This window comes from Choloepus didactylus, chromosome 14 (assembly GCF_015220235.1).
Source record: "Choloepus didactylus isolate mChoDid1 chromosome 14, mChoDid1.pri, whole genome shotgun sequence".
Lineage (NCBI taxonomy): Eukaryota > Metazoa > Chordata > Mammalia > Pilosa > Megalonychidae > Choloepus > Choloepus didactylus.
The window spans coordinates 36,610,925-36,626,024 of record NC_051320.1 but is presented as its reverse complement, the minus strand read 5'-3'; the positions used below and the strand labels follow the sequence as shown (position 1 = coordinate 36,626,024).

The 15,100-nt window shown below is 48.2% G+C and overlaps 1 protein-coding gene across 1 annotated transcript in view; it reads left to right on the top strand.

Moving 5' to 3' along the window:
* ZNF704 (zinc finger protein 704) overlaps positions 1–15,100 on the top strand; it is a 265,604-nt gene that overhangs the window by 234,867 nt on the left and 15,637 nt on the right. The window contains exon 5 of the mRNA XM_037803600.1: positions 11,128–11,228. Within this exon, the coding sequence (XP_037659528.1) occupies positions 11,128–11,228 (101 nt within the window). The remainder of the gene's footprint in view (positions 1–11,127; positions 11,229–15,100) is intronic.

Sequence of the window (15,100 nt, the reverse complement as noted above, 5' to 3'; positions counted from 1 at the left end):
CTCCTGCCCTCCAGTCTCCTCCTGCCAGTGCTTTCCATTGGTCAAACCCAACCAGAAACAGTGGCAGGGGAGCTCGTTGATGCTGTCACAAAGGGACACCAAGCCGGGTAGAGAAGGGCAGGAGCAAATTATGAGGGCAGAGTTCTGACAGGTTAAGATAAAATGGGATAATAAACGTGACCTGTGTTATTCAAAGATAGTGTCAAAAGGAAGAAGAGGTAGAAGAAAAGGCAGGGCTGTAGGTTTCCCCTCTGTGAAAGGGTCTGGGGAGTGCCCCCTACCCCAAAACAGTGATGGTGTGTCCACCTTATGTAATTAGGTTTCTGAGTCCCCTTTTACAACCACCTTGCACATCAACAGAAACTTTATTCATCCAAAGACGCTATTGCATAAAGGCCTTCCAATTGCTTCTGCTAGTGAACCCAGGTCATTATAAATTAGACAATAATTTTTCTGCAGCAGATTTTGCAGTCTCTCCTGGTGAATTTAGACCTTCCTAAAGTAGCTACCAGTTCAAGGTATGTAAGGTTGGAAAAGAAATGAACTATGTAAAGGGAAAACCAGCTATGAGGCTGTTCTCACCATTGGAGGGTGTCACCATGGGCCTCCAACTGAGAAGCTTGTTTATAGTCAGGCAAGATCAACATGTGCTAATCATGCTGGGGAGTATGCTTAAATTCTAAAGAAAAATCATTTTTTAACAATTGTTTTTTGAATATAGCTCATTTTCAAAGTGAATTTCACAAAATGCTTAAACAAATTAAGATATCTCAAATTTAGCACATTTCTTTTGGCCCCAAAACTCGGCTACCCCAAGATTCAACGCAACAAATACTAATTGAGTCAGGTACCATGTGGGGCACTGGGATAGAGTGCTAAGCAAGAAGTCATGGTTCTTACTCTCAAAGAGTTTACTTTCCAGGCTAAAAACCAGTTTATCCCCAACATGCCTCTGGAAAACTCAGCAAAAGAAAAAAGGAAGGAAGAGGCAAAGTTGATCATATTTCCTCAAATCCCTTGCCTCTCTTTCTTTGGACAACAGATTTCTTTGGAACCCTCAACAGGGACCCCCAGAGAAGGTGTGAGTTTGATTGAGGAGATGATACACAAACAGTTGGAACTGGTGATCATCCGAATTCCAAGGGACTTAGAATATTGGTCAGACTCACTGTATTGGGTGTGGGAGTGGGGTTGATACCTCTATATCATCTACTTGAAATAATAACTGATAACTAAGGAAAGGAATTATATCCATCACATTTTTTTTTTTAATAATCAGTACCAAGATTTACCATGTATCTGATTAAAAACAAATGCTTGATATATTCTTGCACAGACTAGGAACAGTAGTTTTATAAATGATACTTTTTAATGGCACAAAAACACCACCATGATTGTCATTTCCTAAAACAGACAGCAATTTGAGGCCTCAAAAAAGAATCCCTATGACGCAGAAGGAATTTGGCTTTATATGTTGTGTAATACATTAATTATGAGAGCCTTCTAACTGACTAATAGGTGGGAACCATCAAATGACACCAGATCAATCTTGTAACTTTTTTGAATCTTGTACTCCTCACAGATGTGGAAATAATAACACATGCCATGCCTGTTCTTTCCCACTGTCTAAGGCAACTATTTTCTTCTTCGCAGGGCTCCTCAAACCTCCCACACAGCCTCCCCACTTTTCCTTCAGCTTTGACCTCCTCTCCAATCCCCCTGAAAAATTACAAGCATTGAGACAGGAATGCCTTTTTTCCCCTCCACCAAATTGGCAAACTGACTGCATCTGCATCCATCTACCATCTGGCTTCCTTCCTTTTCCAACGTGGAAATGTCCTGCTGTTATCCAAGGCCAAACCTTCCATCTGAGCTGTAGGCAGAAGCTGGAGCTCATCGCCTCTTGCCTTCTTGGGCCTCACCCTGGCGTCAGCCCCCACATCTCCACTGCATCGTCAGTTTCTCCTTCCTTCTCAATCATTCCCATCAGCATAAAAGCTCCCTGCAATATCACTCTCTTGACTCCCTCCTTGACTGCTCATTATCAGCAGAATTTCTTGAAGCAGCTGACTGCACTCACTCACTCCACTTCCTCAATCCCAGTTAGTCTCCAACACGTGCCAGTCTGACTTCTGCCCCCACCACCCTATGAAACCTGCTCTTCTCAAGGTCACCAGCAGCCTCCAAGTGATGAATCTAAAGGGTGCTTCTCAGTCCCCATTCTCCTTGATCTCACAGCAGCTTTCAACACAGTTGGCCAAACCTTCCTTCTTGAAGCATTTTCTTCTCTTTATGCTTATAACACCACACTGTCCTAATTTTATCTTCTCTTTATGACTGCTCCTTCTCAATCAACTTTTCTCATTCTTCCTTCCCCAACAAGAAATATTGGAGGCTGCAATAGCCCGAACGATCAGAAGATTATCTCTAGCTACAATTTTAGCTCCTCAGGCACTGACTTTCCCTTAGTAGATGCTCAATTAGCCATTGTCCTACTTGTCACCTCCTCTTAATATCTCAAAATTGGTATCTCAAAATTAGCACATCTATAACAGAACAATGATTCACCCAGTTGTTCAAGCCTAAAATACAGAAGTCATCCTTAATACCATCTCTTTAATCATTCCTCATATTCAGTCCAACAGCAAGTACTGTAGAGTCTGCCTCCAAAATATATCTCGGCTGTATCTACTTTTCTCCATCCTCACTGCCCAAACCTGCTTTCAAGCCACCATCTTCTCTAACCTGCAGTAGCATTCCCACTGGGGACCGTATTTGCTCTCTCCCCCAAACAGAGGTATTTTTTAAAATCTCAAATCATATGTCACTCTTCTGCTAAAAACTTTTCAGTAGCTTCACTTTTATTTTAGGACAGAATCAAAATTCCTTACATTCCCCTCCAAGTGAACCTGACCGTGCCTTCCTCTCCACCTCATCTCACACTGACCACTCGTGGTCCCACTCTGCTGTAAACACGCCGCCCTTCTTTCCCGTCCTCCGGAATGTCAAGTTCCTTCCCACCTTCAGTCCTTTGCATTTACTCTTCCCTCTGCCTGGGAAACTCCGGCTCTTAGCATGGCTGGCTCCTTCTCTAAACTTCAGGTCCCAACTCAAAAGTCACCTTCTCCAGAACTTGTCTGACCTACAGTAGCCCCACCCCATCCCTAGGTAGCTTTCATGTATCAGAACCATCATCATTTATTATGATTTCTGTGTCTCACTCAGTGGAATTTAAGTTCCTTTTCATTTTTTACTCTCTCTCCACTGTACCAGGAATATTCCTTGCTAAATAGTAAGTGCTTAATAAGTATTTAGTTTAATGATTGAAAGAAGGCCATCAGTAAAATCATTTTGAAAGAATCAAAAAATGTTTTGATCTATCATGACTGCATTCTCAAACAGATAGTTGGACTATCAGGAACCTGTAATTTCCATTTGAGTCATTAACTCTCTTAAGTGCAAGATATTTTCTTTAGTATAGCTTCATCATTTGAAAAATGGGCAGAAAGCACTGCTTTGTGTAAGAATTTGTTCGTTAACATTGATAGATCATGCTATATGCTTTGAATAAAATAATGCTTTTAATAAAATATACCAAGCAGAATTCCTTTTTGTAGACTTGGGGGTGGGGGGATAGGAAGTGTGGGGGCAGCAGTATTTACACTTTGCTCTTTGGGCTCATCTTTCTTCACGTGTGTTTAGACCAGTGGCCCAAGGAGATTAGGGAGCCTGAAAATTGTGAATTCATCAGGATCATGTACTTTAAAGTCTCCTAATTATTTCTTAGCTTTCCAGCTTGCTTCACATGCCTCTGACAGCTTCAGCTCTGGCTCCTTGTAGCCATAGCTCCATACTGCACATGGCCAGAGGCACGGGGGGAGACTCGCTGAGCTGGTTGGGAAGCCCGGGAGGGAGAGAAGGAACAGCTAGGTTGCTGTGCTGCAAATGCCAGCTGCCCGGGATGGAGCCTCTTGGACACAGATGGCCAGTGGACTCACGAAGCCCATGCACGTGACAGGCTCCCTCCATCATCACTCATCTGTGCTAGCCGACTTCAGCAACAGGCTGTCGTGCTTTGTCTTCCACTTGCCGTGCTGAAAGTAACCCAACATGGCAGGACACTCCTTGCGGGTAGCTGAGCTTGTACCTCGGCTTGCCAGGCCTGGGCCAGGGGACCTGATATCACCCCCTGGGGAGGGTAGTAGGTACGGGCGTTAGTGCCCTCTGCAGCCCCCCCCGAGCCTGAGGAGCGAGGTCAGGGCAGCTCCCTTTTCCTCACCCAAAATGTCACGGGCAGGAGAGGCTTGCCGGAGGAAACCGCCTTTCTCCCAACCGCCCTTTCCTCACTTCCTTATCTTGCCCACACACTCCCTTGTGCCAAGGCCACTCCTGCCACCGCCAGCGCGCATGCACCGTGGCCAGAACAACCCCCGCCCGCTGCAACGGCTCCTGCGTCCTCTCAGAACCAATCCTAGCCCCTCTCCCTTCAGTATTGCCATTTAAGGCTACTTCACCTCTTTTCCAGCCCTACCCTTCTTACCAGCCTATATAACCTGTGATCACCCCTGAATAAAGCCTCTTTGGCGCATACTCCTACTGGATGAAGAGTGTCTTGTCCTTATCGCCGCCCTCCACACCTTGCACGCCTCCCGCCGAGGACCCGGCCAAGTCCTCCGCCTCCCCCTCGCCTCCGGGAAAGAGCCCCCGCCGCCGGTACCCTTTAAGCAGCCCCGAGAGCTGAGGGCTCAGCTACCGGCCGCCCCTCCCCCTAGAAGCAGTAACCGCGACCGCAACTGGTGCCCCGTGTGAGGAGCGTCTCCACACAACAGTTCGGCAGGTCGCCCGCTCGCCCGGACGCCTCTCCAGCTTCCCGTTTCCTCGCCTGCAGGGTAAGGGCCGCCTCTCCTTCGCCGCTTCCGGAGCCGTGTGAGGTTCACTGCTCCGAGGCCGCTCCTCCCTTCCCCCACGCTCTCTTCGTCCTCTTGTATGCACACTTCTATGACCCCCGTTCCTCCTAACGCTCTCCCTCTTCCCCTCCATTACTTTGCTGTAGTTCTTTGTATCTTTATTTCCTCATTTGGCGCCGTGTGCCTCTTTGCAACCGCCCCCCCCTGACTGCTCCAAAGGCACTGCTTTTCGCTCTCGCCGTCTCCTTCGGCCTCAAGGCCACGGTTTATCTCATTCTCTCTGCTCGGTAAACAACTCCCCCTCCTCTCCCCTCAGCTATGGGTAATCGTCTATCTACATGCCAGGCACCTCAAGTTCGTGCTCTAGCGGGTCTCCTAGACACGCATCGCTGTAAAGTGTCTGTCCGGCAGCTGCAGATATACTGGGACCTCCTGCTGCCCTTTAACCCATGGCTCACCACTTGCCATCTTTGGGACCCTGTTATTTATGATCGTCTTATTGATCGAGTCACCAACGCCATGGAACAGGAGAGCAAGCGCTTCCCTCCCGGCTTGCTCCCCACCCTGATAACCATCCGCTCCTGCCTTCAAGGCTCCCTCCCCCCTGATCGAGGCCCCGTTAAATCCAAAGACGCCCTATCAACCCAGCCAACAGATTCAGATAGTGATACTAATTCAAATCATGACTCGGACACGGAGTCCTTAGTCGAGCAGATTAACAACGCGCTCGAGGTGACTCCCAAAAAGCAAAATAACACTGCGCCACGCCAAGATGGCGAACTTCCTCCTTCTTCTTCCATCGAGGGGAGGAAATGCTCCGGCGATGACGTCAGCCCTAAGCTGGGCCGGAAACCGCGTACGCTTTACCCCGCCGTTCCACAGGGCGGAGCTAGTCCGTCATCTTATGCCTTGAACCCCGCCCTTTCACAGGGCGGGGCTGATCCACCATCTTGCGTCTTAGCCACGCCCACCGCGCCGCCATCTTGCGACGCTTGGGGCCTCCCACTCCCGCCTCCCCCTTCGGCGAGCTCCCCCTCGGAGCCGCTACCGGCAGCTGCCGCCGCTCCTCCCACCCCACCGGCTAACAACCCCTGGCTGCCTTCTACACCTCAAGGCGACCCTTGGGGCAACGCTCCCCCTACCCCCACTCCCGCGCCGGGTCCTCTGCAAGCGCGTCCTCCTTTCTCTCGTGCTTTTCGCTGCTTTCCTCTTAACCTTGCCCCCACCCCACAGAAACCGTATGACTGGTATCCCATTGACTCAGATACTATCAAGCAGCTTCGCAGGGCCGTCAAGGAGGACGGGTTAGGTAGCCCATATGCTTCCCAAATACTGCAGGATCTCGCCATGAACTATTGCCTCCCCCAAGACTGGGCCTCGCTTGCCCGTTCAATTTTTAACCCCGGCCAGTTTGTTGACTGGCGTGCTCACTTCCAGGCGGAAGCAGCTAAGCAAAGTGAGCAAGACGCAGCCATTGGAGTCTATCATCCCCCCGAAGCCTATTTGGGCACTGGAGCGTTTATAAATGCATCTGCCTATATTAATGCACCTACCACCTTTTGGCCTATCCTTTGGAAAATCGCCTTACGAGCGTTTGCCAACTGCTCTACCTGTCGGCCTAATAAATTCACCAAGCTCTTCCAGGAGCCGAGTAAGCCTTTCGCCACCTTTGTCTCCAGAGTCGAAGAAACCTGCGCTCAAAAGGTAAGTGATCCCCAGGCCCAATATTACATGTGCCCATCCTCAAATCCTGGAAAATCGTACTGTAATTCCCCCAACGAGTACTACTGTGCATACTGGGGGTGTGAAACATTAGCCACTAATTGGAAGCCTCCTGTTCCTAATCATTACCTTACCTTAAAGTGGGCCCCTACAGGGTGCAAACTCCCTACAGTTAACTGGCTCGGCCAAGAAAGCGAGGGATCCTGCACACATCTTAATCTTACAGTGCAGCTCCCCACTGATCCCTCCTGGTTACTCGGTCAAACTTGAGGCTTCAGAATCTATAAAAAAGGAGGCGACCGAGGATCACTTATTCTCATAAAAAAAAGAGGCTGCAAACCAACCAGGCCAAAATACTGCATTAAAAACACCCTCTGGCATAGGTCCCAACCAAGTCCTTAACCCCCTTTTTCCACGGCTCTCCAGCCGCACCTCAGCTCCAACCAGCCGCACCTCAGCTATATCGCAAACCCCACCACCCCAGCCTCCTCTACCCCCCTCTCGTTATTCCTCTCCCCTCCTCGGCCTTATCCAAGCGGCCTTCACCTCAGTGAATTCCTCCAACCCCAATCTTACCTCCTCTTGTTGGCTTTGCCTCTCCACTTCCTCCCCCCTGTACGAGCCCGTTGCCTCCAACCTCTCCTTTTCAGAAAGCACAGAAAACAGCCCCTTGGAATGCAATTGGAATACCTCTGCCATCCCCCTGACCTTTCATTCAGTCTCCTATACGGGAAAGTGCGTCCGCCCTCGCTCCAGTAACTCTCCCGACCTCACTGCCTGTGCCAGCTACTCATCTCCCAGCAGCTCGGCAAAATTTCTCATTCCTCATAACTCCTCCCAATGGCTCTGCTCCTCTACAGGACTTACCCCCTGTCTCAGCACGAATATCATCAGTGAATATAAAGAAACTTGCCTCCTAATTGTCCTTATCCCTAGGGTCTTATACCACAGCGAAGAAGACTTCTTCCTCCGTCTGGAAAAAGCTGCAGCTCCTGTCCTTCTACAAAAGCGAGAGCCCATCACCGTCCTCACAATTGCCTCCCTCCTAGGTCTTGCCGGCGCTGGCACCGGAATCGCTGCACTAGCCAGTCAAGACTCCGCCCTAACTCACCTCAGGGCGGCTGTTGACGAGGACATTCGTCACTTACAAAACGCTATTTACCATCTAAAAAATTCTGTCAATTCCCTCTCTGAGGTAGTGCTCCAAAACCGCCGAGGTCTTGATCTTCTCCTCCTCAGGGAGGGAGGCCTCTGCGCTGCCCTAGAAGAGTGCTATGTATATGCCAATTCCACAGGTCTCGTCGAGGACAGCCTGAAAAGGGTCCGAGAGGGACTGGAAAAGCGTAAAAAAGATCGTGAAGCCACCAGTTATTGGTCCAGTTTTTTCACTCCCATCCTCCCATACATCCTTCCTTTTCTTGGCCCCCTATTAATAATTATTCTAGCTCTCATCTTAGGACCCTGCCTCATCCGCAAAATTGTCCAGCTTGTAAGGAAACAAACGGATGCCATTTTTTCCTCGTTCGTGCAAATCCAGTATCAGCAACTCGCCACCTCTGACGCCCCCCACTCCAAGATGACAGCCAACCCTTCGCGACCTCAACGCCACCGGTCAACCCGCCGACCGCGAGGCCCTTCTCAATCACCTGAACATCGCTCTCGCCTCGAGTTCCAGCTTCTCTGAACCCCTGAACTTTAAACCCCTCACCTTCGCCCAGCCCGCTGCAGCGAAGCCATTGTCAAGCGCCCGGGCACCACACCAACACTGAGCTCCAGCCTCACCGAGCCACCGTCAACCCCTTTTTCCCTTCCCTAACCTCCCCCTTCCCTCACCCTTAGCGGGCCTCTCCGGTAAAGCCTCTTCCTCTAATTAGAAAAGAAAGGGGAATTGCGGGTAGCTGAGCTTGTACCTCGGCTTGCCAGGCCTGGGCCAGGGGACCTGATATCACCCCCTGGGGAGGGTAGTAGGTACGGGCGTTAGTGCCCTCTGCAGCCCCCCCGAGCCTGAGGAGCGAGGTCAGGGCAGCTCCCTTTTCCTCACCCAAAATGTCACGGGCAGGAGAGGCTTGCCGGAGGAAACCGCCTTTCTCCCAACCGCCCTTTCCTCACTTCCTTATCTTGCCCACACACTCCCTTGTGCCAAGGCCACTCCTGCCACCGCCAGCGCGCATGCACCGTGGCCAGAACAACCCCCGCCCGCTGCAACGGCTCCTGCGTCCTCTCAGAACCAATCCTAGCCCCTCTCCCTTCAGTATTGCCATTTAAGGCTACTTCACCTCTTTTCCAGCCCTACCCTTCTTACCAGCCTATATAACCTGTGATCACCCCTGAATAAAGCCTCTTTGGCGCATACTCCTACTGGATGAAGAGTGTCTTGTCCTTATCGCTGCCCTCCACACCTTGCACGCCTCCCGCCGAGGACCCGGCCAAGTCCTCCACCTCCCCCTCGCCTCCGGGAAAGAGCCCCCGCCGCCGGTACCCTTTAAGCAGCCCCGAGAGCTGAGGGCTCAGCTACCGGCCGCCCCTCCCCCTAGAAGCAGTAACCGCGACCGCAACTCCTCAGATCTGGGGCCTTCCAAGTTCCTTTTCAATTCAGAAACAGAGAAAGTCTTCAGTAGGGGTGGCCTTCCAGATCAGTCATCACGATATTAATCCCATCAGCAATCGCTAGAAGAGTCATCTTCTAAATGTGTAAATTATTGCTTCATGGAACCAGATTTATGAAAGTAGGAATCACAGCTACTTGATGGCAAAAATCCCATGACATGTAAACAAAGTTAAATAAATCCCATCAGTTTGGGGAAGGTGTCAATGCTACTGTGTTTATTGGCTGGGTCGGCTTACTGTTGTAACACCCGTTTCCAAATCTCAGTAGCTTAACACAATGAAGATTTATTTATTCCCAAGTCACAGTCCAAGGCAGGCCAACAGAGATGATGAAACGGGAGGGTAGGGGCTGGGCATGTCCTCCAGGGACCAGGCCTCTTCCGTCTAGCACAGGGGTCTGTAACCTGGGGCCCACAGATCCCAAAGGGTTGGGCAGAATTCAGGGTGTCTGTGAACTTGGATGGGGAAAAAGTGTATCTTTGTAATCACTAACCTCTTAACTGTAATTTAGCATTTGATGCAGTTATGATTGAGGGCACCAAACCACAATAACATTAGCACTTTTCTTCCAATAGTAATCATAGATGTTTTCGTATCACATTACAACTGTAGCAGCTATCAAGAAATATCATTCATGCTTCACACTACTTTGAAGTTGCCATGGTTATTAGACCCACTTTGAGATCTTGTTATTTAATATTTAATTTAAAAGTTCATATGTCACAAAATATCTTCAATATTTTGATAACCATATTTCAAAACACTTGCTTTTTGTAATCCCATGTATTTTATCTTGTACATGAAAAAGGATTATTCAGAGAAGGGGTCCATAGGTTTCACCAGACTGCCAAAAGGATCCCGTGATCTGGCAGCTCTGCCATCTCCTAAGGCCTTGGGATCCTCTGCATCTTGTCAGCAGAGCCTGTTAGAAGTGGCATTAGGGAGTATTTTAGGGATGAGGCTTAAAAGGAAATGTGTATCACTTCTGCTGAGGTTCCCTTGGCCCCAATTCAGTCATATGGTCCCACTTGACTGCAAGGAAGTCTGGGGAGTAAGTTTCAGCTGTGGCACCCAGGAAAAAAGGAAATGAGTTTGGGGTCACATGGCAGGGTCTGTTGTCTTGGCAAGGAAACAGCCAACAAAGAGACGGCATCCCAACCTGGAGAAGACTCCCCCGTGAAATTCATTCCAGTAAGCATAATCACAATAACGCCATAACAGCCACACTGAGTGCTTATGCCTGTCAGTGTTTTGCTAAATGATTCCCTTCCATGACCTCATCCGATCCTCATCCTAACCATATGAGACAAGCACTATTATTATTCTTACTTTATAGATAAAGAAGTAAGTCCAAAATCAGAGCTCTCAGTCACTGTGCTGGACTGTTTTTGGAAAATCCTGAGATCTGTTGAAGAAGGTGGAATTGTGTGCTGGCAGAGAGGGTGGTTCCTGGAGACATGCCCCCTGAATATGTATCCCAGCTTTGCCACTAACCAGTTCTTTAACTGGGCATGTTTTACTGAAGCCCTTGATGCACCTGTAAGATGCATCTGCCTTTTAGGATGGAATAAGCAAAATATAGTACATGACACATAGTAAGTGCTCAGTGAACATTAGCCACTGTTATTAAAGGCTAAATTACACTGGGACCACCTTACTGAGCCTGAACTGAAATGCTGCAGCAGCGCTCAGTTCTCATGAAGGATGCAGGAAATGTCTTGAGCTCACCAAGATACTCAGTACTCACCAGCATGGGGTTTCCTGGAATGCCGTGCTGAGTTACAGTAAAGAGAAGAAGCAGTTACTTTTCTTATGAAGGGGAAAAATTTGTTTGCAGGGCAGAAATAAAATGGTTTGGTTATTTGATTGTAACTTTCTCTCTCCTTTATAGAATTCTATGAAGGTGATGTTCAAATGCCTCTGGAAAAACTGTGGGAAGGTGCTGAGCACAGCAGCTGGCATCCAAAAGCACATCCGGACCATTCACCTTGGGTAAGATGGCTCGTCCCTGGATGTCGTCTCTATCAGATCAGTCCAGGGTCACCTGCACTCGGAATCATGCTGCATGGTGTGCCTTAAAAGTTCCAAATACCGAAATGGAGATTGGGCTTGCTCGGTCTTCCTAATCAGTGCAGAGATGGTCCCTGCAGATAATAGAGGCCAGTATGGCACAGTGGAAGGAATGTAGGTATAAAGTTGTAAAGCCTCCCTAATTTACTTACTGAGTGGCTTTAGTAAGTCACTGCTCTGGGCCTCAGTTACCTCTGAAAAAACGAGATTAATAATAACGCTGACCCACAGGGTCATTTATGAGGGCCAAAGAGATAATGTACATGAGAGTAACTTGTAAATTCTAAGACACGAGGGTGGGGATTCCTCATGTCATGGTTGAACTGGAAGGAGTCCTTGAACCCCCTGAAATTGCCTGTAAAATGATACTTGCCTTTCTTCCGAGGGAGAGTTTCATTACTTTGAGCCTCAAAGGCATTTATACCCTAAAAAAGGGTTAAAAACCCTTGCATCAGTCAGTGCTCTGTCACTGCTCTTATTATGCCTGATGATCTGACTTGATCACTTTCTGTTGGTCAAGCAAGCCCTTCATGTACAAGCTCCACGTTTCCTTGTATTATGTGGCACACAGTTCCTCAACTGTAATTGGGCACAATTGGGAACCTTTATAGAAATCCTTTCTCAGAGAGAAAATGAAGCTTTGGGAGCCTTGGTGATTCAGAACCATCCCGGGGGGGCAGTGGTGGTTAAGTATCTTGTCCTTTAGTCCCGAGGTCTTTCCCATCCCAGGATCTGGGACACAGAGAGACCTTGAAAAACTAAATCATAACCAGTGTGCAAAAGGCAAACACAAACATGGGACCAAGCCCCCAAATGCTGGATGTAGAGGCATTCTTTCAAGATAAGTGTTGACAAATAAAAGCAGCCCTCACTTTACCTAGCCAGGGATAAATTTGGGAAAGGTGTCATCCATGAAAAGTGGTGTAGGCAGAGAATAGCACTGAGTTCTAAGGTGATTTTGCTGATCTCTGAGGGTCAGCTCCACGGGGGCTGTCAAGAGAAGCAGGGGTCTGACTTCCTAACTTTTATGGCTGATGGCTGGGGAGACAGATAGACCCTTCCAGGGCATAGTGCCCCTCAGGTCACAAAGCACTGTGGGTGCCCTGAGTGTGAAGTGGCACAGCCAGGCTTCAGCTCCCCTAGCCAAAGGGACCTCTCCACTCTCCAAAAAATGCCACATGGAAACTCTGCAGGGTAGTGTGCCTCCTTCCTATCCCTACAGCTTCCAGGGAAGGAGATCCTGTTGTCTCCTCTCGAGTATCATTGTCAGTACAGTTCACAATGTAAACAGTTCAGTTATTTAAAGCTTTATTAAGAACTTCCCGAAGCTGTAGCCAGGAGGCAGGTTGTTTGTTTTAAAGTCTGACTGCCCAGAAATTTGAATCCTCTTCAGCGCCACACTTCAGCACACATGCCATCTATATGTTTTTAGACCATAGGTGGACCACAGAATTTTTATTGGCATTCCCGTGGTGGATGAGACTCCAGATGCTGCCTCTTTACTTGCCTCTCTAAGATTCCATTTTTACTGATGTGCTCTTAAAATTGCCTCAGTGAACTAGAATTCATACTCTGCCAGTGACTAGGCAGTTAGCTGGACTCCAAGGCCGAGCCTGGGGCCTGCGCTCTCTCATGGTTTGGGAGAGAGAAACAGCCCTTGCCTTAGTCCAAGAGTACTATTAGAAGACAGTGGATGTTTTTAACAAGTGTTGACTGTGAGGGAGGATGGCAAAGGGACAACGTATGAAAGCCCAAAGAAGATATTTCTTGCATCTGATGTAGCTGCTGTGCACACCATGCCAGTATAAAAAGTACACTGTTATTCTCTTAGTCTCACTCCATTCTTGTACATCAGGGGCTGATCCTGATTTATTCCTGTCTGGGATGCAGATTTCCCTCAGGCCCATGTGTCTAGTAGCACTCTGCAGCGCATTGCAGCTCGGCCTGCCTGTTACTGGAAAGGAAGTGGGGACAGAAATAGAACAGACACGAATTCTTCGTCCCACTCTCTGGGGTCTCAAATGGTACACTTGTCGGAAAGCCAAGTCCAGCCAGACCTGCTGTGCACAGACACCTCCCAGATGCCTCTGCCCAAAGCTCAGGGGAACCAGAGCTAGGCGTGGAGAAGCCACTGATTGGGCCCAACAGAAAAGGCTTAGGTTCTATGTTAAGATAGCAAACAGGAAAAAATTTTCTCAGTCAGTGATCTACTGTGGCTGGATGTGTCCATGAAATTAAGGGACTACCCATGGAAGGAGGTGGACAGAGGCCTCTGCTTGGCCGTCTGTTCCAGTTTGCTAATGCTGCCATCGTGCAAAATACCAGAAATGGATTGGCTTTTGTAAAGGGGGTTTATTTGGTTACAAAGTTATAGTCTTAAGGCCATAAAGTGTCCAAGGTAAGGCATCAACAATAGGGTGCCTTCACTGGAGAAAGGCTATTGGCATCCAGAAAACCTCTATTAGCTGGGAAGGCACGTGGCTGGTGTCTGCTTGCTCCCAGGTTGCATTTCAAAATGGGATTCTCCAAAATGTCAGTGTCAGCTTTTAACGGCCGTCTTCAAAATGTCTGTCTCAGCTGCAGCCACTCTCCAAAATGTCACTCTAAGTTGCAGCTCTGAGGTCCTTCAGTTTGTGAGCTCTTTTATAAGACTCCAGTTAACAAATCAAGGCCCACACTGAATGGGCGGGGCCGCACCTCCATGGAAACATTCAATCAGAGGTCACACCCTAACCAAAGGTGTCACTCACAGCGGGGTGGGTCACATCTCCATGGAAACAACCTAATCCCAGTATCCCATGGGATTGGATTAAAAGATCATGGCTTTTTCTTGGGGGACATAATATATCCAAACTGGCACACCATCCTATAAAGCTGGGTTGCTAGATACTTCTTTAGAAATGAATAAATCTAGCAAACACTTTTTGAGGTTGTGGACAATTATTTTATTTTACTCAAAAATTTCTGTGGATTTTTTTGCCTGAATTTTCCAGACTGAAAAATACAATTTTCATATCTGAGGCCGAAGAACTTTGAAAGCACCTATGATACTTTTTCTGGTGATAGTAAAATTTTGAAGAATTGAGGCCTTCTGATGCAGAGTTTATTTTTATTTAATAAGCATTTATTTAGTGCTTACTATGCATTGGGTACTCTTCTAAGCATTTTTAAAATATTCACTTGATCCTTATAACAAGCAGGTACTATGATTATCCCCATTTTGTGTATGAAGAAACTGAGGCATGAGAGCTACATGTAGATTGCCAAAGTCACACACACAGCTAGAACGTGGACGAGTCAGGATTTAAGACAGAAGACTTCAAGATCCTTGCACTTCATGAACACTCTGCTACGACGACCTCATCTTCATTTGTTTGTTCATTCAACATTTAATAGTCTATGCCAGACACTGTGACATGTGGGAGAGACCAAAGAGGGTCAGGACACACTCCTAGGGAATTACGACCTTAGAGAGACAACAAGATAAAAAAACCATTACAGAGACATGGCTCGTAATTAAATGAAGGGATGAACACAACTTCAAAGGGAGCACAGAGGACCAACCAGGAGTTAGTTGGGACAACAGCCAGAGTGATCCTTTGAAAAAGAAAGTTAGATGGCTCGAAACCCTCTGGCAGCTTCCATCACATTCAGAATAAAATCCACAACCATTACCATGGGCTACAAAGCACCTGCCTCTGTGCCACCTCTTCCCTGGCCACTCCCTCCCTCGCACCCTGAGCTCCAGCCACCAGCTTGTCTGCGTTCCCAGGGAACACGGAGCCTGCCCACGT